Source organism: Antedon mediterranea, chromosome 10, assembly GCF_964355755.1.
Source record: "Antedon mediterranea chromosome 10, ecAntMedi1.1, whole genome shotgun sequence".
NCBI lineage: Eukaryota > Metazoa > Echinodermata > Crinoidea > Comatulida > Antedonidae > Antedon > Antedon mediterranea.
Window position 1 is genome coordinate 7807670 of NC_092679.1, and position 22608 is coordinate 7830277.

The 22608-nt window shown below is 34.5% G+C and overlaps 4 protein-coding genes across 5 annotated transcripts; all 4 read left to right on the forward strand.

The window, feature by feature from the left end:
• Window positions 1-294: 294 nt before the first annotated feature.
• LOC140060008 (retinol dehydrogenase 13-like) lies at window positions 295-3652 on the forward strand. 2 transcript variants are annotated; one of them, XM_072106034.1, is made up of 7 exons: window positions 295-584; window positions 1936-2054; window positions 2143-2298; window positions 2382-2486; window positions 2605-2814; window positions 2955-3162; window positions 3328-3652. In XM_072106034.1, the coding sequence occupies exons 1-7, from the start codon at window positions 496-498 to the stop codon at window positions 3461-3463; spliced, it is 1023 nt and encodes a 340-aa protein (XP_071962135.1). In that variant the 5' UTR covers window positions 295-495; the 3' UTR covers window positions 3464-3652. The 2 variants fall into 2 exon arrangements, with proteins under 2 accessions (XP_071962135.1, XP_071962136.1); XM_072106035.1 differs by having other exon boundaries at window positions 2143-2253.
• A 527-nt stretch (window positions 3653-4179) lies between these two features.
• LOC140060876 (uncharacterized) lies at window positions 4180-7364 on the forward strand. The gene is made up of 6 exons (XM_072107237.1): window positions 4180-4539; window positions 4701-4809; window positions 4990-5034; window positions 5211-5285; window positions 5390-5639; window positions 6186-7364. Exons 1-6 carry the CDS (start codon window positions 4259-4261, stop codon window positions 7274-7276), a joined length of 1851 nt encoding a protein of 616 aa, XP_071963338.1. The 5' UTR covers window positions 4180-4258; the 3' UTR covers window positions 7277-7364.
• A 1602-nt stretch (window positions 7365-8966) lies between these two features.
• On the forward strand, window positions 8967-17286 carry LOC140060332 (protein stum homolog). The gene is made up of 3 exons (XM_072106490.1): window positions 8967-9272; window positions 15466-15636; window positions 16341-17286. The coding sequence occupies exons 1-3, from the start codon at window positions 9050-9052 to the stop codon at window positions 16400-16402; spliced, it is 456 nt and encodes a 151-aa protein (XP_071962591.1). The 5' UTR covers window positions 8967-9049; the 3' UTR covers window positions 16403-17286.
• Window positions 17287-17921: 635 nt separating this feature from the next.
• On the forward strand, window positions 17922-22501 carry LOC140060958 (organic cation transporter protein-like). Its single transcript, XM_072107335.1, has 9 exons — window positions 17922-18341; window positions 18676-18779; window positions 19071-19225; window positions 19851-20019; window positions 20229-20361; window positions 20685-20776; window positions 21080-21288; window positions 21599-21707; window positions 22264-22501. The coding sequence occupies exons 1-9, from the start codon at window positions 17922-17924 to the stop codon at window positions 22475-22477; spliced, it is 1605 nt and encodes a 534-aa protein (XP_071963436.1). The 3' UTR covers window positions 22478-22501.
• Window positions 22502-22608: the final 107 nt, after the last annotated feature.

Below are 22608 nucleotides of genomic sequence, written 5' to 3' on the forward strand. Positions count from 1 at the left end.
GAAAATACTACCGGTGGTCCAGCCTTTGATTAGTGAAACCGTCACAAAAAGTTGTATACATCCCAGATACATCCACACTTATGGCGGCGCCCTACCACATGGACAATATTACTGTTACAGGGAAAATCGCGGAATACTCATTCTTGTGATATATATTCTTTGCTATACGCACGCTTGGGTGTGCACACGGAACAAGAAAATTTAACTGATGAATTATTCATGTTTATTTTGTGACGTTTCATGAGGGGGTACCCAACTTACCGTACAGTACTATTTATATGTTGAAATGGCGCTCTGTAGAGAAGTAGAGAATGCGCCAGTCGTCAGAATGGCGCTCTGAATATACCTCAATTAGCAGGCCTAGCCTCCTCATATTAATATAAATATAGTACAGACGTTCTGTGGTTGAAACGTCTACCATGCTTTGAAACTTATTTGTTACGACGACTACTCCTGGCTGTAGAAGATTTGTTATTGGCAGTAGGGCTAGAAAACATGTCGTTCTTTAGGCGAATACTAAATCCGAACCTCGTTTTTCCCTTATCATTTTTAGGTACAGCCGTTGGTGTTGCTCTAATTTCGAAGTAAGCCCTAAATTTCCTTTTAAAAAACTGTTAAAATACTAATTATGTTTTTTCTGAAACAGAAGACCGCCCTCTGTGAATAGTGATGTTTTGGTTGTGAGGAATATTTTAACTGATATAACTTGTTTCTGGAAAGAAATAATAAGTATAAGTTACATTTGTAACTAAAGCATCTTAATAACATGTATTTGACATCATAAAACCCTACCAGGCGATACTGGGCCCCTACCTGGCGTACCAGGTTCCAGCAACGGGGGCGAAGATTATTATAATACTTTAATAAATAGTATGACCGGGTCTAAACTAATGCAATTGTTATGCGCGATTTGAACGATTTGCGCAATTTGAAATTGCGCAAAAAAAATCCTTGCGCAATTTGAATTGAAACATGTGTTTCAAATTGCGCAAGCAACGTATTAAATTGCGCAAGTAATCTGCAAATTGCGCAAGGTTTTTCGACAGATTGTGAAATCATGCACACCCATATTTTTACAGTAATTTCTAAGAATGATTCAAAATTAAAGATAAATATCGCATTTCCTTATTTTAGTAGTGCAAATATTGTTATAAGTTAGCATACCGTCGAAGAACCGACGAAGGAAAACGAAGCGGTGGTGTTCCACCAGGCGGGGGCGGCCGGCTATACTACTCTAGCCTAGCTGACTAGGTTACATGGCCTAGCTTAAACTAATATTAAAAACTTAATTTTTACATTTATTTTGATTTATTTCAAGTTACAGTGATAATATTATTTAATTGTAATAATAAATGTTATGTATTTATTATACATGTTATCTTCGCATTTATTATGTTTTATTTTGAGTTATTTAGTTTCCAATAAATTATTATAATACCGATTGTCTGGTAGAATTTTGTTGCGCAATTTGAAAATTTACAGTTCGTTTTCAAATTGCGCAAAGGTGTCATATTGCGCAAGAACTATCTTGCGCAATTTACAAATTGTGCAGCGCAATTTAAAATTGCGCAAAGATTTTCTTGCGCAATTTGAAATTGCGCAAGTTGATTGCGCAATTTGAAATTGCGAAAAAAAATCCTTGCGCAATTTTAAATTGCGCAAGAATTCTTTGAGGATTTTTTTGCGCAATTTCAAATTGCGCAAATCGTTCAAATCGCGCATAACACAATCATCGCCTTCCATGCAGTTCAGTCGTGACCATAACCGGTGTGAAGCCCTCTCTCAAAATAGGAATTTGATCCCAACTGTAGGTAGAAACAATAACATTCCATTTTCTGATTAATTTAATACAATAATAATAATATGCCTATTACTCAATGCTAATTTTGTTAAGTATAAATTATATGTTTAATATTTTTATCTTTTTGATTGAAGAGATTATTTTGGTGGTGGTGAGTGTCTGTGCAAAGATAGGATTGAAGGAAAAACAGTAATTATAACAGGGTCTAACTGTGGCATTGGCAAGGAGACAGCTCTAGAACTTGCTAAACGAGGTACCATTATTGTCACTAATATAATGTTTTTTTACACTACAGTATCTTCAAATTAATATGTGGTTTTAAATTGTTTTTATTTTACAAGGTGGTAGAATTATCCTTGCATGTAGAAATGAAGCGAAGGCCGAAAAGACTCGTCAGGAAATTGTAGAAGAAACTGGTAATCAGAATGTTTCCGTGAAGTTAATCGATCTAGGTTCGTTAAAATCGGTCAGAAAATTTGCGCAAGAAATTAACTCAGGTTAGTCTACTATGTATCCATGCACGTTTTGTTTAGTCTGGTTGTCAAATAAAATAAACATTTTGTAACATTTTTCATTTCAGAAGAGAAAACAGTTGACATCCTAATCAACAATGCAGGTGTGATGCGATGTCCATATGAAAAAACAGAGGACGGTTTTGAACGCCAGTTTGGTGTAAATCATTTAGGTACGTTATGGTTTTAAATAGTCTTTTTACAATTGGAGTAGCTACTAAAAATAGCTTTAAAAATGCATTAATATAAAACTTGAATTAATTTTGTGAATCTATTTTAATTTTTTTTCAGGTCATTTTTTACTAACAAATCTTTTGTTGGATAAACTGAAGAATTCACAACCCAGTAGAATAATCACAGTATCATCCATAGCCCATGAACGAGGAGAAATTGAATTTGATGATTTAAATTGTGAAAAGAATTATGATAAATCATTTGCATACTCGGATAGCAAGCTTGCTAATGTCCTGTTCACACATGAATTAAACAAACGTTTAAAGGGTAAGGTTCTGTTCAGATGGTAAATTTACATAATGGTTATTTAAGTGTTAAATATGAGTTTTCTGTTAATTGTTTATACATAGTTGATTGAAATGTGATTTGGCTGACTTATATATATATATCATTAATTATATTTACAGACACAGGTGTGACTGCAAATTGCCTTCATCCCGGCATTGTCAAGACATTCATTGGACGTCACACAGGCTTACACAATTCATACTTCTCTATGTCAATACTTGGGCCTATATTTTGGATGTTTGTGAAAACACCGAAACAGGGAGCTCAGACGTCTATAGAATGTGCTATAAATAAAGATTTTGAACATGTTTCTGGAAAATACTTCAAGTAAGATATTTCGTGTGTTGGCTTTTTACAGTATATTCTATGTTACAATAAAATAATCATTTTGCCAGTTAAAAAAAACATAAAAGTCTATGCTCAGAGCTCTGCATTCGTTAATACAATTTTATTAGTTAATACATTACCTAATTTTGCCTTTAATTTTTACAGGGATTGTAAGATAATTACATGTGATCCAAAGGGATGTGATGATGAAGTTGCAGAGAAATTATGGAAAGTTAGTGAACAAATGGTTGGACTTACCACTACAGATATCAATGAAAATATTAAACAAGAAACATCATGACATTATGAATTGAATCTTGTTCAACCAACCAATCAATAATTAATTATTTTTTCTTGAACTCTTAATTGGATAAATTGTTTCCAATAGTAATCTGTTAGTGGTTTAACAATTGTTATTTATAATAGTGAATGATTGAACATTTGCTTTACCTCTGAAAAAGGAACAGAGTAATAGAAATATAATTTGAATTAAAAGACATTTTATAAGTCAATGATTTACTCAAGCTCTATCTTCTGTGTCAAGTGACTTGATCTGTTATTAAACTAATATCCTGTGAAAAAAGGAACTCATTATGTACCACCGTATTGAGAAACCCGTCTAATAAATTTAATTTAAATATACTGTACAGTATCCGTTAAATTGGATATTTGTAATAGCGCCCTCTATATCGTCACCATTTGATGGTACAGTACTGTACTCTTCTTGCCGATACAAATTTTATCAAACATTCAATTCAATGTATTGCTGCTGTATTAACCTCCGCATGATGATCTCAACTGCATCGAAATGTTTTTGTCTGTAAAATCAATGTCAGTCTTTTCAATTTATAAAATGAGAACTTAAAGAAACAATATAATAATACAGGTATTAAAAAATCCCATTCCGATACAAAAAATTTATTTGCGGTCCGAAACGATCATTGTACTGCAAATGTATTGGGCCGCTGCCGTATAAATATTTACATGAATTCACACATGCACAGAAAGATATAAACATTCAATTCATGCCATTTTAAAATTTAAATTGCGTTTGAAATGTACTTTTGAAGATAAAATATTGCATAATAGTGTTAATATGAGTTTAGACAGTGATTATGAGCTTGCTCGCCATTTGCAAGCAGAATATTACGAAGATCAAGAGACACAGACTGACTCTAAGCCTAGGCTCCAGCAGTCTAATTTCTCTGACAACATTCAGCGGCGCGAAAGCGATAAACCCCTATCGATTGTTGACGAAAGATGGGAAATGCTTGATCCTACCCCTGATGTTCGTGCTATGTTTATAGAATTTGATAATACGTTTTTTAAAGGTAAACTAGCGGGTGTAGAAGTGAAATGGAGTCCACGAATGACTCTGTAAGTACAAATATTAATTTTTTTTAAATCTCATTTAATTTAGGACTAGCTAGGCCTAGCTAGCTAGTAGGCCTATTACGTTTAATTTGGAACAAAGACAGAATGATGATGGTATTAATTATAATTCACTTAGTCTTAGATTATTATAAACATTTTTTTAGATGTGCTGGTGTGTGTAGCTATGAAGGAAGAGGAGGATTATGTTCAATAAGACTTAGTACACCACTGTTGAAACTAAGACCGAGAAAAGACCTTGTCGAAACACTATTGGTAAGTAGATAATGAGGTAAGAATGGGTTTAAACACTCTATCGTCATCGGATGATATACAAAATTTGATATGACAAATGATAGAGATGAAAATTGTGGTGAGTTGATTAGAACTGTTGATCAGAACATTCTCTAAAAGATCCAATTTAGACATTTAATTTATCTCATTTGTTTCTTACAGCATGAGATGATACATGCATTTCTGTTTGTTACTCAAAACAACAAAGTAAGTAAATGCTAACATCTAAATTAGTTTTTAATGCAATTGAAGATAAAACAATGTTTTGATCATTCAAAAACTGCTGTGTAAAAATAAATAGTTGTCTTTTTTCTTCTTCTTTGGAATAATTCATCAACTAAGATTAAGAATTGAACCAGATATAAATATGTTTCTTATTTTAGGATCGAGATGGCCATGGGCCTGAGTTCTGTAAGCATATGAACAGAATTAACCTGGAAACTGGAACAAAAATATCTGTAAGTGATGCATAATAGATTTCTTGTAGGGCTACTATAGATAGCCTAGATAGTGATGCAAGCAGGTCAAATGTATTTGCTATTAATATTGAATCATTATTTAGATATATCACAGTTTTCAAGATGAAGTGGACTTGTATAGGCAACATATTTGGCGTTGTGATGGACCATGCCGAACACAAAAGCCGTTTTTTGGATATGTGAAACGAGCTATGAATCGTGCGCCCTCAGCGCGGGATACGTGGTGGTCAAGACATCAAACTACATGTGGTGGAACTTTTCATAAAGAAAAAGAGCCAGAGGGATATGGTGAAAAGCAAGGAAAGAGAAAAAGAGAGGATGCAAACACTAAAGGTATAAATGTCAACATTTTTCAGTGAGTGAGTGGCCGAGCGGTTAAGACAGTGGAACCGTAATTACGTAGCCATAACATCGGCAGGGGTTCGAGGCTCACTCACTCCATGGTTCTGGTGGTAGAACGAGTCTTCTCGGATAAGGACTATAAACCGTAGGTCCAGTGTACACATCTAGTACGTGTGCACTTTAAAGAACCTAGTACATCTTTCAAGACGAGAAGGGGGTTACCCCGGTGTATTAGTACATCACAGCCACTGATCACCAACTGGGCCCTCTGGGAGACCAGTCCTTGACTGAAGAGGTTACCCAGTATAAATATATATTTCAATCAATCTAAAATAATAAAATACATTAATTTCACATTTTATTTCAAAACCCAAACCAACAGCAAAACGGATTCGCTAATCATACAAACAGAACGGATACATAAACAATAAACATGGCCTATATAATATACAGTACATTATTAAAAGTCGCATTTAACTGTTAAATTTCGTCATTGTACAAATTGTTGATATTTTCATTCAAATCTTTATTTTGTAGATGCAAAGAAGTCCAAAGGCAGAGATGTGAATTCTGTAGCTGCATTTGAGGGTAAAGTAAAGACAATGAATGGCAATAACAGTACTTTCAAAGTACATCCCACATTACAGGAGATCTGGAAGGCAAAAACTGAAAATAGTGAACATGAATCTAGTTCTGTTGACTCATTTGGGTCAAATAAATCTAATGGAGCAAGTAAATCTGATTCTAGTGCGTTTGGGACAAGTATTACTGCAGGATCTAGTTCTACAGGTTCTAATAAAGTAGCATCTGCAACGCAAAGTAACATTCACGGTTTTTCTGGGAAGGTCCCTGCACCAACTTTTCATGGGTTTTTTAAAGACCCATTTGCAACTTCTACAAACACTGGGAAAAGTCTATTGGATAGTGATAGTGGGGAAGGTAAAGAAAATAAACCTAACAAATCAAATATGATTACCAACGGGTTCAACAACGTGGAGACTAGGTTTCCTGGACAAGGTCAAGCATTAGGTGGGAAATCTGCATCAGGAATTGGTCATGATAAAGCAACGGTAAACAGTCACTGGGTGAATAAACAAAACAAAGCTAAAAGAGACATTGAACAAACGGGATCCTCAGGCTGGCTTTCAAAGAAATCTCCCAATAAACAAACGACTGGAAACAATACAGAAAATATTAAAAATTCTAAACATATAAAAATGTCTCAAAAGATTGTTAAGCTAATGGAGATTGTAGGTAGTGATAGTGACTCAGACACAGACGAGAAGGCGCCCTCAAGTAACATTTTACAAAGGAAAGCAACTCCAGTTCAGTATAATATTTCAGATAGTGATGAAGATGAATATAATGATAAGATATATTTAAAAATGTTTGAAAATGAAAAAAAAAATTCTGAAATTATTGCGAAATCTGAAAAATCTAATCAGTTTGGTAGTAATAGTAATACGCATTCAGATCAAGGACCGTCACGTGAGGATAAAACCGACATGGCCGCTGTTGCAGGCCCAACTGTTAAATGTCCTATATGTGGAATCAATGCTTTACAATCTTCTATTAATCAACATTTAGATGAATGCTTAAACCAGAGTTTCCTTAACCAATGTTTATAAATAACGAATCTAAAAGAATATATATTTTAGGCCTTAAAACAGATATAAAGTTATATTTATAGCGTTCAGATATATATATTTTTAAATGTTTTTGAGATTTTTAATAAAGGTTTGTTCGTTACATATACTGTACGTGTTTTCTATCGATTCAAGTCTCCTTATCGAGTTCTGCTCATGCGTTCTTGTAGACCTACTTGACCGATGTATAAGTAGACCGAAAAGATGCCGGTATGACTCCTTCAAATCTAGTTGGAAAGAAACCAAACATTGTAATGTTTTGTTAAATTTTCTCTATTAAGCTTACGCGTGTGATTAGAATTATAAATTAATGATGTAGGCTAAAAACTACGAAAAAAATCTTGAAAAAATGACATGGCTTTATGATTAATATCAAAAATTTGACCTCACCGATGATGAGATACATTTTTTGCGACTTCATAAATGACTCTTTCTCCCTTATTATGGCATTCATAATAATAATAATGGACCTATAAAACCAAGGAAGAGTAAATTTAATTTCACTCTTCTATGCCTAAAACCACAACAAATTTATCAACTTTTAAGATGATCCCTTATTTGTCGATTATTGTTATGGTATACAGAGTAATCAATAAATTATTGAAAGCGAAGCGGAAAGAAAAATAGCGGCGGAGGATCGAAGAGACATTTGTTAGTATGCTCCGAGGTAGTCGCGTGTAGTCCGAACGACTCTTGAAAGTTGGTCAAAATAATTACCATGGTGTTTTTTATAACGCGTCTTCTGATAAACGCAACGCAAGCACGTTAGCGCAACGCAAGAATTTGACCAATCACAGGCAATGGATTATCCAAACTGTCATTGGTCAACTCACTTGCGTTTCACGTACGTAATTCTTCCGTTGCCTCTTTGGGAACCAAGCTTAATTGAGATAGGTTGTGGGGTCTATACTACCAATGCAATCTATTCCTTGATATTTACTAGGAAAGAGTGAAATCACTCTTCCATGAAATTCCCTGTCAAATAATTAACATCAATGCAAATATGATGTGTCAGTGATATGTTATCGATGATTTATCTTAGGATGTCAACGTTATTATCGCTGTTAATTACTCATGTCAGTTATAATCATCTACCAGTAACTATATGTTTAAAAATCCATATACTTTAATTATGTTTTTGAACTGTTACAAACAATATTGGAATTATCTGTCCTATCACCTTGTATCATAATCTTGTGGTCATCTACCTACAAAAACTGTAACCACCCTACTTATCATCGTTACCATGATCACTCTGTCTATCACCGATTTTGTCCGGCCCGATCATCCTGATTCCGTAAAATCAACACGACACGCTGGCAACACTCTTGTCTAACACCCGCGGATACTACCTTCTCATCAACAACGCCACAATATGATCACGACTAACTCAATCACTATCTCCCCATTCATCACACTTTGCCATCTCCGAAATGCCACCAACGATCAATCACCACACTACCCCACCCTTCTCCCAATCAAATCGCCTCCAATCATGGACCTATAAATTAGATTTAATTTATAGGTCTATGCTCCAACTAATAGTCCGCATCAACGCCTAAAATGAGAATAATAATAATAATAATAATAATAACGTCGACGCCCTGTCCAGGATTCACACGCGCAAAACGCCAACGTTTGACTATTTCAAGCCGGTCCCTTAATTGCCTCAAAGTAAACGCAGTGTGAAAGAATATTAGAGACACATCTAACTATTCCTGCCTGGTAGTGAAACCATCCAGGTTCGTCGTCACAATGTCTTCTGCTGCCGAAGGTGTCGACGAAGAAGTCGTCGTTATCCAAGTTACAGAAGATAGTTCTCCTTCTAAAAAGTATTCAAGATCCATCAGTCGATCTGACCAGCCAGTTGTTATACATGTCAGGACAAAACAAAGTGCCTTTCGCCTAGCTGTACCTTGTATGCCTATGCCAATGGCTATTTTTTGTTGTATACTTAATATAATTGCACCAGGGTTAGGTAAGTTCAATTTTTTTTAATGCCATGTGACTTTGAAACATATTGACTTAATAACACCATTAATGATCACCTCCGTTATTTTATCCGATTTATAGGATTCACTGACGTTTTACCATAAACACACAGATAGCGCTGGATACTATCGTGGCGTGGCGCGCACGTCGGTTACTGCTCATAACAAAAGAATAATTGTATTGATATGAACGATCAATAAAAACCTCAATTCACATATGATATGAATATTATGGGACTGTATATTTATTTGTATGCAAATTATTCGCTATTTATGAAATAATGAATTCCACTAGGTGATTTGAATGTTGTACAAGGACGTACTGTAATCTAATTTACAAAACAATACAGGAGATTTTAAATCACACTACGTATATTTAGAATAACACACCAATGTGGTCGATAATGAATAGGCCTATAACATGGAAATAGTACGACTATATGACACTCTTTCCAGATTATATTGAATACTCGCATTCAACCAAAAACATTCAGTCTCGTCGTTACTACCTCATAGATTCAAGATTATTATTTAGGGGGAGGGAGGGAGGGTTTCCCCAGAAAAATCGACTAATCGTGCTGCTCCAAATTTTCACAGCTTCCGAAGGAATAGAGGGAGTTTCAGAATGAGAATGTCTTCTCTACAGATTGTGGTACCGCATCACATGCTTAGTTGGTGCTTGCGTTCGTAGCATATAGATGGGGAAAGCTGTCAAATATCTAAGCAGCTCTCATTGAAAATGTGATAGCAACACTGACATTATTTATGGACAGGCAAAGTCGTTCTTGCGCGCGCTTAACTATTTACGTAATTGTTTTAGTTTAGAAATAAAGATTTATATTATCCTACAATAAAAACAGATACATATCTAATTAACACAGATATCTATCATGGTTAAATTATCATTTTGTTTCTCTTAAAACTGTCTAAAAGGAACTATATTTTACATGATTTACCCGTATACCTAGACTATTAAAATGCCAAAGTTGTTGCGTAATTTATTTAATCAAAATGATAAACAAGCATTAATTGTTGGTTCCTGCTTTTAGTAGTTTCTCTATCGATGTTTGATGCAAAAAAATAGGGGAGCATGGACCCACCATGAGAGGGAGCATGGACCCACCTTGAGAGGGAGCATGGAAAAACCATGAGAGGGAGCATGGACCCACCATGAGAGGGAGCATGGACCCACCATGAGAGACTCAACATTTATTTCGTCGGACTCGCGGCTTCAATCACAAATTATTCAATTGACCTCTTATTCAAAAAGAATTCTGCATGTATCCAGTAAATTTTTCATACAGTGTCATGTCTGGAGACATGAAACAGCAGTCGCAGTTTCTTGTCTCCAAACAATAAAAAGCAAATGCAGTTTCTTGTCTCCAAACAATAAACAGCAAATGCAGTTTCTTGTTTCCACACAATAAACTACACATCTCGTCTCCTTGCCATCTCTTAAATTGTGGTGAAATTCATGAATTTAGTAACGTTAAGCTTTTCAAGGGTACGATCGTTACCAGAGTACAAGACATGTCATTTATCCTGTACCTTGTTTTACTATAAGAATACCAGTAAAGATATGGTAAGTATCTAACAGAGAGTAAAATTCATAACATTCCATAAAAAGCATCTATAGAACTTAGTCATTGACCATCTGCCTTTGGATATCATTTCATAAAGTTAGAGTTCAATAACTGATCTTAAAATCAATTTCCTTTCATCTAAGTCTAATTGAATATTGTTAAAAGTTAGACATTCCGAACTTTCTGTATAAAAAAAAAACAAAAAAAACATCATATAAGTTTTTTTTGGGTAAATTTCAAATGTATTTCGTTGTTGCATTAAACTGATCAGACCTCCTGTGGTACTTGGCTACCAATGCGATGGGACACCCTGGATCCCACGTAAAGCATCAGTTTACAGTTACTCATTATTCACTTTACTATTCACTTTACTGTTCATAATATAGATCAGATTAGATTCATTCATCGTATATTGTCCTTGTCATTTTGAAATATAATTGTCAAGTTGTCTATCAAGAATGGTTTTTGCTTAAATGTAACCGTTTATTTTGTCTTTACCTAAGTAAAATAATTTCTTCTGTTGCTTTTTTTTAATAACTTTAACAATACAGCAAAATGGCCTATCTAAAGTCTGATTCATTAATTTTAATTGTTCGTGTTTTTCGGAGACAAAACATCTTTTGCTCTTGGTAGGCCCTATATCATATAATCATGGAACTATACATTATAAACGTAATTTATAGGTCCATGAAATAATATATCCATTACTTCCTAACTTCTAACGTTTCAGAGGCAACTGATGCCGCCCTTGGCCACAAGTGGTTAAATTTGTCGTGCTTTCACGTCACGTTTCTAAGTATGGCACTCCAAGTTGATGATACTCCATCCCCTGTTATGTGCTATGTAGTTTCAATAATTCCTTTATAAGTAGTCTCTATGGCTGGTGTGTGGTCCCGTGTGTGGTCTATGAAGTTTTTCTTTCACCCCACTTTACCGATTACGTAACGGCAGGTAGGCCTATAAATAGCTAATTAACGTAATTATACAAATATGATTACAGATAACACATTACACAGAACTATGGGCACTATAAATCGATGTTTGAATTCAGTAATGTTTTGAAGTCACGAGCTATTATTATGGTATAATGTGATAGTCTAATAGGCTGTGCACGACAATTAAATTTAGCATAAGAACAGTAGGCCTACCATTTATTTTTCAGTACTAGGCCTATAAAAATGGTTGTTATCTGTAGGCTTCGAATGCCTTATTCAGTATATACTGTACTAGACTTGACAATGCAATTGAAAGGCGCCAAAAACACGTTAATTAAATTAGGTATACAGTATACTTCATATATCCATACTATAAACCTAGTATCCAATTTAAAAACCGTTTCGTTTGAGTAACCTCAATTTCATTGTACGCCCTGTTTATCATGATCAGTTAATTTGACGTAATTAAGACGATTGAGTGAAGATAGGCATAAAATGAGTCTGACTTATTGTCAAAGTTAGCTTACTTGATTGGTAAAAGGCGTAGAACACGATGGGTGTGCACGTCCTAACATACGATGTGCAGCACGTTTATTTTAACACACATTCTAACACATATTGTAGGATGGATAAACTCACCAAGCCCGTAACATAATATGGTTTTTCAACTTTTCAAACTAGAGGCCAACAGCAACTTGTGCTAGTAAATATGCTTAATATATTACTCATGAAAGGTTTGGGCAATCCTACGTACGTAGCCAAAAGGCAAATTATTTTCATTTGCACTAAATTTCTATATCTTTCCTTCAGTTTCTTACACTTGCACTTCGCGAGGGAAAAATATCCCCCTGTAAAATCCAGACATGCATTCTTTCTGAATTCTTAATAAACTGAGAGCCATGATATTTCCCTGGGGTTTTGTAAGTCAGCATGGTAGCTAAAGCTTCAGTTCCACCACGACTTCCATAACTCCATAAAGCTTATCCGAAACATCACACAAAACCTTTATAATAAACAATGTCAACTTTTGAATACAACATTATACATTAATGTGATTCGTACCGTAGTATGTGGTATGGCAAAAGGATTATAGATTTTTAGGGGGGGGGGGGAACTCCTAGGCCTATTTTATATTAAAATTACAGCACTTAGGTGACGTGAACAAAATGTAATAAAATCAGATAGGCCCACAACATGAAATACCATCCGTTTGAATACATTCAGAACGGTATGATGTCGAAGGTATAATGGATATTCCATTACTTTGTATTATGATATGTTCTGGATCAAATGTCTTGTTTCCCAGTCAGGCTTAATTGCAGTTTGTAAACCCATAGATCGAAATATTAAAACCATGTTTCTAAGATAAAATATTATCTTCGCTGTTAGAACTAGTAATTTGATATTTGAAAGAAGAATTTTTCGTATTTCAAGATTTCATGCTCCATCAAATCAATAATAATTATCATATTTATTACATTTAATCAAATAAAACCACCGTATTGATTGAGTAATATTATGCTGAATTGTATAACTTGTCATAAAGAAACAAGTTGGTTTGCAGTAAACAAAGTACGTTATGATATTGAGCGCATTCCGTTGTTGTTTGGTAAACGTTCGCCGCCGCCCTTATGAATCAATCGTTCTTTTTGTTTTAGGAGATATAACATTATTTAATACGTGTTGTTTGTGTTAGGAGAGATTAGAATGTTTAATAGATCAGGAAATGCAAATGTGAAACCGTGAATTTTGACACACAGTAGGCCTACACATATTCATGATTATGACACACAGTAGGCCTGTAACACATATTCATGATTAGTATATGCCAAACATGTGGACCATTGTGTATTATTGCCATATCGATTAATTACTATAACGTATAAAATGGCGGCAAGTCAACAAAACCACACGCATATTTTCTTGGGACAACGCTGTATTATTCAGTCGCTTTCCTTTGACAATGAATATTTGTAATGTGTTCAAGGCAGATGAATTAATGATAATTACAATATGTAAATTAGATATGCTATATGAATCTGTCACTTCGAATTAGACTCGCTATCTATAAGCAGTTCGTCTACGATAGAACTATCTCATTTTTAGGAAGAGTAGAGTTCAGTCTATGTTTCTGGCCTATAGTTTTTAAAAGCAAGCAGTACGATGCCTATTATAATTATTATTATTTTTCCTGTCCTGGGAAACAAGACATTTGATCCAGAACATATCATAATACAAAGTAATGGAATATCCATTATACCGTCGACGTTATACCGTTCTGAATGTATTCAAACGGATGGTATTTTATGTTGTGGGCCTATCTGATTTCCTATGTTAATATCACATATACCTACTAACAAGTAGCATAGGGGGTTTTCCCGAACACATGATATTATTCGTCATCCTCCCCTAACCGTCGTGTTTCGTAAAGTCCCTATTGATCGACGATAAATAAAATTTGCATCGCAAAATTAAACATGACTGTGATATGCTCTTATCAATTATAAAACTATAGGTCTAACAAGTTTATATTCGCCTTTTAGTCTGTTATCATTACGATAAGTATGGGTACTTAAGCCTTTAAATGAGACAGGATAGAACACACACGAGCTTGTAACCGTTTTCCATCACTTAGTTTTCTGTTAATACGCATTCATTTTATTCAACAACAGCTTCTATATTTACTTACGCTCAATTATTTTACTATTATCCTCGAATACGTTTACGAATCATTGCATTTGATGGTGCGTTTTCATTGCATGCCCTACAATATTAAACACATCATGTTTAGTAAGTGCATACTTATTCGTCTCAGCATGGAGGTCTCAGTTAGCATTCCTGTGAGTCTTAATAAGATAGGCCTATACATTATTCCATCATCAGTTTAACAAATATATTTTGTCGGCTTAGTCATTAACTGTTGTATATAGTAGTTCTATAGTTAATCATGTTTCCCCCGAATAAGCTCAAATCCAACATGATATTATGTAAATAATTATTCATTGATTTACTAGGCGTTAAGGCAACCATGTAACCTCCATTAACAAAATGTTTACAAATATTTTACACCGTTTCATTTTAATTTCCAGAATTAACTTCTGACGATTCTGCTTTAGGCTTATGATGAGTAATATAATTGATAATTTCATTGTAGTGAACATTTGACCTCAACGTTGAGTCACAATAGACGTATCAATGCATTTATTATAGTCCGTGACACCACGGACAAAGGTTACGCGCGCGTACACAAAATCTGACCATTTTATCAACAAACGCGAGCTATATTGTCGCATGGTATCACATGTTCCTCTATCATAATAATTTTATTGTTCAAACCTATTTTTCAACGCCCATCAGCCGGCCGCCCAGGGTTGTTTTAGCGCAGCTGGAAAAGTTGATACTTAAATATGACAACATTTTAAAGGAATTGGTCTCACGCGAACATTAGATACGGTCTCTCCATTTGTTCATTCCTGTTGTAGAAAGATGAGTATCGTTAGGAGGGCGCTGTGGTGATTGCATTCTATATTATATGAACATGACAAAATATCCCTTTCCTCGAAATGTTTAACTTCGTTTTTTTCAGCGATTTTTTATGGATTATTTGGGACCAAAACTTATGAGCACGTGACTAATGCTACTAAATTGTCTTTTTTTTCCAGGAACATTTGTATCTGCTTTTACAGTATTTTGTTGTGGGTATACGGAGACAACGCCAACCAAGGCATTTTTGTGGAACGTGTTGGTAGCTTTTCTTCAAATTTTAACTTTTGCTGTTGTTGTTGGTTGGATTTGGAGTATTATGTGGGGAATGACATTCGTTACGCTATCTGGTATGTGTTTCTAACATTATTATTATAGCAGACATTATTCAAACATGAACACGCGGCTTCTTATTTATTTTATTTTGCACATGTCAATGATACTGCCGATATTGAATTAATGATTCTCAAAGGTGAACACACCTACACAAAGTCAGTCTGATAACAGATCTTAGGAGTTGAGTCACAACATTTACATTATTTACTGAAAGTTCTTAAATAAAATGAACATAAAACTTACAACCTAATAAACGTACTGACACAATCACACTCATCAATGAAGTATTATAATAATGGTTTATTCACGGAAATGTGTTTTAATGATTACTGATAAATTGAAACTTACCATGGCTATATCGATAGGCCTCAGTCTCTCCAGTCCATGCCATAATGACCATTTGTGCTCACTGCATTGACGGTCTACTACTATCACACACAGCATAATAACTGACTGACAATGTCACACCTGTGCATGCAAATGACCTAATCTTAGATGACATGGAAACAAACAGCAAGTGAAACTAAATGAAACAAAACTAAATATGTGTTCACAATATAAAATAAATAATCACAATTGTTGTCAGCGTTTCCTCTTTCTCTAAAGTATTAAAATTGCTGAACTAAACTAAGCGTTCCTCAGGTCAGCAGTAAGGAGACCCTTGACATAACATCACATCGACAAATATTATTCTAATACATATTTTTTTTTGTTTCAGCTGATTATGAACACGAAAAAGAACTAAATGAAAAGAGATCCAAGATGAAAGAAAATATTTGAAAAACGAACAGGATGTTACTATTTTGAATAGAAAAAAATGGCAATGCCCGCCATTTTATTTTGGAAGAGCTGGCCTATGGAATGTTGCACGCCAATGATAACAGGGTGTTCGTGTTCGAATTTTTTCTATTTATTAGTATCATTCTAAATCATCAGTAAGAACGTCATAATCATAATCATCATCATTCTACATTTATAATAGTAATTTTTAACTTATTTATGGCCTGGTAATTCAATTGTATTTTTTAAAGTTATATATTTTACTTTTATAACATTTAAAATAATACGGGTCAAATACAACTAGACCTGAAAAAAGATATGGCGATAAGAATGATGTGATAGATCACTGCGTTTGTATTATGAGGGATAGAGGGTGATAGGTGTATGCCTACCGAGAGGGAGGGACGAGCGGTGTGGTTTTGGGGGAGAACTGTAAATGTTACCTGACTTTGTCAATCTTTGGGTGAGAACTATCGGAACTAAACAGTAACAATGTTTAGTTCCGATAAAGCCAAAAGATATTCCCCCATAGCGCCTGAATATCGCAAAAATGAAAAAAGGAAAATCAATAAAAGTTATTTATATCTGACGGTGCGGCATTTCATTGCCGACGAACGTGTTGTGTCATTTTGTATGACTTTATGCCTACAAAGTGCAACGGAATGCAAACCTCAATTAAAACGTATATACACATATAATGCCTAATTGCTGACTGGCCTCAATGCATGCAGGCCTAATTATGTTTAACTTAGAAATTTTGAATACAGTATTTTAAAATATTTTTTCTGACTTATAGAGTAGCCAAACATTTTTACGTGTTATATTTATTTGTAATATATTGATTAATGTAAATTAAATTTTCACTGGTGTTTAGTATTACAGTATTATGTTGTCGTGTTTTTCTTTATAAGCCACTTGGACGCAACTGTCGCTTGTGATTGGTCAACTCTCACTTGCGTTGCGCAGTAGTTGCGTTGCGTTCAAGTGAGAACCTAGCGCCTTAAACACTTTCAGTAGATATTTTCGCTATAATTAATAACCAAGCAAGGAAGCCATGGAGTATATATAGGCCTATATGAGACACACTGTAACTGCAGAGAGAGTCGTACTTACATACTGAAGTCCAGACTCATTTTTTATCAGTTTATGTTTACCTTGCACGTCATCATTGCTTGTGTAAACACTTTAGGAGATTAAGCTAAATCTCCACTAAAGTTTATCAAAATAAACAAACTTATAGCATCGTCATTGGAGATTATAGAGCGATAACGGGTGAAAAATGGGTTAAATTCTAAGCCTGAGCGATACCAAATTACCATAATTATCGCTCAAATCCTAAGCACATCAAACTAAAATAACATCGTTGTAAATATACAGACGTTAATGGTGCAAGGTCCGATAATAGAGAACGCCGCCCAGCGCATCAGTCTATAAGAAAGATTAAGAAGAAAACAGGATCTAACCTGACAGTTGAGTAGAAATTTAAATTTTGAAGTTGTTTGGAAAAACTTGTAGAATCATGAAGTTCGATGAGATTCTGATAAACCATCTCGGGGAATTTGGTTTATATCAGAAACGAATCTATTTCATAATTGCCTTATTGGGTACAACCACAATGTTTCATCAAGTTGTTCAAGTTTTCTATTCACCGTCTATTGATCACTGGTGTAAAACACCCGATCTTCTACCTCAAAACTGTAGCCAATGGGTAGGTGATATTGACGAAGCAACATGTAATGTATTGAAGTACAACGCAACAATTCCTCCAGACAGTGACGAAACTAACTTACGGGAGGATTATTGTAGACGATGTGTGGTTAAGTATTCGGATTTTGATGTGGATACTGTACGATGTAATCTGTCTGATCCAAGTTTAGAGGAATGCGAAGACGGCTGGGAATATGATCATAGTCAGTACTCGTCAACCATTATAGAAGATGTAAGTATTGGAAAGCTCCTATTCGGGAGACTCTTTCCCGTGAAACGAATGAGGGGCAATATATTATGTTTAACGCCCTATACAACAGGGGACAATCATTAAAGGCACGAAGATGTCCCTTAATTCTACTGGGGTTCTACTGTAAATTGACAAAAAGAGACACATGACTCAAGTCAAATCGTTTTACTTGGTGTTTCTTTGGGTCTTAGTGTTAACGAATTACATCAAGCTTAGGCATGTATACCCTATTTCACTATCACGAATATAGTATCCATACACTCTTGCTACATACAACCAATTATTGATTAAATTGTTTAAATTTTGTTTTATAAAGTTTGACCTAGTCTGCGACGACGGATCCAAAGGATCTCTGGCACAGTCAATTTATTTTGGTGGTCTTTTGGTTGGTTCATTAATATTCGGAACTCTTGCTGATTAGTAAGTTTACATCATTTTTTTTAAAACAATTGTTTTATAAGGGAAGAGTACAATGTAATGGTCGAATGTCGTCTCCCACTGCTTAGTAAAAGCTTGGTTCCTACTAGGACGGGAGTTGACCAATCACAAGCGAGTGTTTGCACGGTCCATCGCCTGTGATTGGTCAAATTAATTTTCACTGATGTGTTTTCGTCCTAGTATGAAACTCAGGCTTTAGGCTGTATTTTAAAATGTCAGTATCCAATTAGCTTTATATGCGAAACTTAAATAATATTCTATCTTTGTTTTTAGTATCGGTCGCAAGACAACAATGTTCCTCTGCATTACGATAACACTTCTTCTCAGCTTTTCGGTAGCGTTCGCTCCTACCTACTGGTGGTTTGTTAGCTTGAGAACTATGATGGGTTGTGCTAATATTGGCATTTATCTGATGGCTTTTACCCTCTGTAAGTTCAAATGTTTTCTATTTTAAGAAACAAAAAGATGTTCACAATTGTATTTTCAGTTTTTGCTGAAAAGAATGAAATAAATAAGATATTATATTAATAACATATTTCCCTATCAGTAACCTCAATTTTTTTTCAAATTCCCATTGAGCATTAATATATTAAATTAAATAGGCCTATTATATATATTATTTTTAGATATTTTAATTCCGTCAACTAGACTACACTGGCAAACCTTTGTTCGCGAACTCGACCAAACTCTTACTTTGTCACGAGAAGTTTTCCAAAGTTTGCTAATGTAGACCAGTTGACAAACTTCGGCAAACTGCAGAAAACATGTTTGCATTAATTCTACAATAGCAAATATTAGTTTGCAAACTCGAGCAAACTCCTATTTTGTTAGGAAAAGTTGTCTAAAGTTTGCTAATATAGACCAGTTGGGAAACTGGTAAACTGCAGAAAACCCGTTTGCATAAGTCTACTAGCAAACTTTGGTTTTCAAACTTGAGCAAACTCAAGTCTGCAGTATGGACTTAACTTACTGTTACGTTTTGTTAAAATGCCGAAACATCATTTTGAACAAAGTCTTTTTTATTTAAACATCAACTTTATTTATACATTTCAGCTACTGAAATTGTTGGACCATCAAAACGTACATTTGTTGGAATTGTTTTAAACTTCTACGTAGCTTTGGGAATTATGATTTGTGGTCTTCTGGCGTATCTTATTCGGGATTGGCGTTGGTTGCAGGTTGCCATATCAGTGCCAAATATATTCTACCTTTTTGCTTTTCCGTAAGTCAATCAATCCTATTGTCACGTGTAAAAAAATTACGGGGCGCAGTTTAGGGGAATGTAAAATTACATTCATAACAACAATACGACACACTTTATTGTCAAACATCAAACTGTAAATTGCCTTGAATGGCACCCCATATAATTGACTCTCGACGTTAAAATCAGTAAAATTTTCAGTTTTACGTAATTTATTTCTTTGTTTTCAGTATTATTCCGGAGTCTGCAAGATGGTTAATATCCCAAAATCGATTCGACGAAGCAGAGAAGATTATGCAGAAATGGGCAAAGGTCAACAAGGTCGATCTTCCGAAAGATATTCTGGACGAAGAAAAAGAACTGGTAACACTGATTATTTTATTAGTGAGGGCCTAGTGTACAAAATGAAACTATGGGATAACATTTTAGTCCTCAATTTTACTTGACAATAGCGCTTACAATAAGAACATCGAGACAAAATAAGAATAATTATGATTTAAGGTAGGCGTTTCGGACGGCCAGTATGACGAAGTATCAAAAGTGTAGGAAAAGACCGTTGGAAAATAGATCATTTTTGCATCTACCAGGCTTACAATTTTACAAAATACACATATATAATAGGCCTATATATAATAAAATACGTTTCTTTAAAAACGTTTTTACTTTTTCCATTGTGATCTGTTTAGGTAGAAAAACAAAATGACGTAACGTACTCTATTTTCGACTTATTTCGAACTTCAAATATGAGAAAGAAGACAATCAACATCAATTATAATTGGTAAATATAATTACGTCATTGTTCGATTTCGAAAAAAAAAATGTGTATATACGAAATCGTTATACTTTTAACATAAAAGATTGCTTTTGTTGGGAAATGGGAATCCTTAATTAGTTTCTTTGAAATGCATGTACTTAGTAACTAAATGCTGTAATCACTCCTTTCTGTAGGCCTATATACACTAATATTAAATAGGCATGTAAATACTTTAAATGAATTACAACTACGACAAGAACACGGTCAGTTGAAAGGTCTTAATAGTCTGAGGAAGTTTTGATTTGCGTTTCATTTGATTTGTTGTAGGATGGTGAACAGCCTAGTATATTATGGTCTGTCTTTGGGTACGGCTAGTCTTGGTGGTAGAGACTATCTTGCCTTTGTATTATCTGGTGCTGTTGAGGTTCCAGCGTTTATAATAGCTACTCCTGCGATAGAGACGTATGGGCGGCGGCCAATACTTTGTGCATCCATGGTATTGGGTGGTGTTGCTTGCTTTACAACGGTATGGGTCCGTGAGTAGTATAAACATTTTCTATTCATCAAGTAACTTAAGTGCAATAGTAGCCACACATTCGCGACAATTTGGACATTTCTGAACACATTTCACTTTTAATGAACGACATGAATTAAAAAGTTTGATACAAAAGGAGACATATCATTTGTTTCGAGTGAGGGACAATATCAATCACGAGGATTCCGTGAGAAGACGGTGGGAATTGTAGAAGACGGTGGGAATTGTTGAGGACACTTTGATGTAAATTAAGAGGGTAATTAAGAAAGGTGTCGCTAAAATATGATTTATATTTGCTCTTTTCATTGCAGCTTATGGCTGGGGTAGAACTACTGTATCCTTAATTGGAAAATTTGGTATCGCTGCTTCATTCGCCATTATCTATGTATTTTCTGCCGAGCTTTACCCAACTCCAGTAAGGTATGTATTGTACAGTTCATAAACTAAAGCTCTGTCTACTTTATCAAACTAGTTTGACAAAAAAAAAGTGTGATGTGTCCAAATATGGTAGTAATATGACATCATCATGTCTATATAAAGGTAAAGGTAAATATATGGGCACATCACAGAGCTTAATATGTATATCACAAGCGTTTGAACGCACGTGCCGTTTCAATCATTTCGTCACCAACTTAAAGATTAATTAAGTAATTAAAGATATATTGTGCCCCTAAAATAATTGTTTTAAAAATGTTTTTGTTGATATGCCATTTTAATGTCACATAATATACTCAATATTCACTTTGGATGAAAAAAAATATTACTTGAAAAAAGTGTAATTTAAAGCAAATTAACTGAAAAAAAACTGAATTTAACAGTTTATTTTGTCTTTTTATAGGCCTAAGTAAAAACATTATTTGTGTCCGTTTTTTTATTCCACCGAAGTGATTAACTTGCATCTTTAATAAATAAATGATTTGTAACCGACTGTATTTAACTACAATTTGATTTATAGAATATATTGTTTTATGTACAGGAGTGCAGGTATGGGGATATCATCGATGTCTGCTCGTGTTGGGGGAATTCTTGCACCCATCATTTTAGAGATTGGTAAATTATGGCCCCCTCTTCCCCTCATGATCTTCAGCTTAATGTCAATATCTGCTGGCCTTCTTTCACTACTGCTTCCAGAAACACTCAAGAAAGATCTTCCAGAAACGTTAGAAGAAGGAGAACAATTTGGAAAGTAAGTTCTTACTTAAAATAATACGCAAGATATGAGAACGAAAAAGTCTCCGAAGCTATAGAGAGGCTATTCAAAACCCATTCTTTTTATACCAATGTTAAATTCTATAAATTCATATTTCATTGCAACGCAATA

Coding starts and splice junctions, on each gene's coding strand:
- LOC140060008 (XM_072106034.1), top strand. CDS start 496: ATGTCGTTCTTTAGGCGAATACTAAATCCGAACCTCGTTTTTCCCTTA. Junction 2,299..2,381: donor TGCGCAAGAAATTAACTCAG/GTTAGTCTACTA, acceptor TTTTCATTTCAG/AAGAGAAAACAGTTGACATC. Junction 2,487..2,604: donor GTTTGGTGTAAATCATTTAG/GTACGTTATGGT, acceptor ATTTTTTTTCAG/GTCATTTTTTACTAACAAAT.
- LOC140060876 (XM_072107237.1), top strand. CDS start 4,259: ATGAGTTTAGACAGTGATTATGAGCTTGCTCGCCATTTGCAAGCAGAA. Junction 5,286..5,389: donor AAACTGGAACAAAAATATCT/GTAAGTGATGCA, acceptor ATCATTATTTAG/ATATATCACAGTTTTCAAGA. Junction 5,640..6,185: donor AGAGGATGCAAACACTAAAG/GTATAAATGTCA, acceptor TTTATTTTGTAG/ATGCAAAGAAGTCCAAAGGC.
- LOC140060332 (XM_072106490.1), top strand. CDS start 9,050: ATGTCTTCTGCTGCCGAAGGTGTCGACGAAGAAGTCGTCGTTATCCAA. Junction 9,273..15,465: donor TATAATTGCACCAGGGTTAG/GTAAGTTCAATT, acceptor TTTTTTTTCCAG/GAACATTTGTATCTGCTTTT. Junction 15,637..16,340: donor GACATTCGTTACGCTATCTG/GTATGTGTTTCT, acceptor TTTTTGTTTCAG/CTGATTATGAACACGAAAAA.
- LOC140060958 (XM_072107335.1), top strand. CDS start 17,922: ATGAAGTTCGATGAGATTCTGATAAACCATCTCGGGGAATTTGGTTTA. Junction 20,362..20,684: donor TGGACGAAGAAAAAGAACTG/GTAACACTGATT, acceptor TGATCTGTTTAG/GTAGAAAAACAAAATGACGT. Junction 21,708..22,263: donor CTTTACCCAACTCCAGTAAG/GTATGTATTGTA, acceptor TTTTATGTACAG/GAGTGCAGGTATGGGGATAT.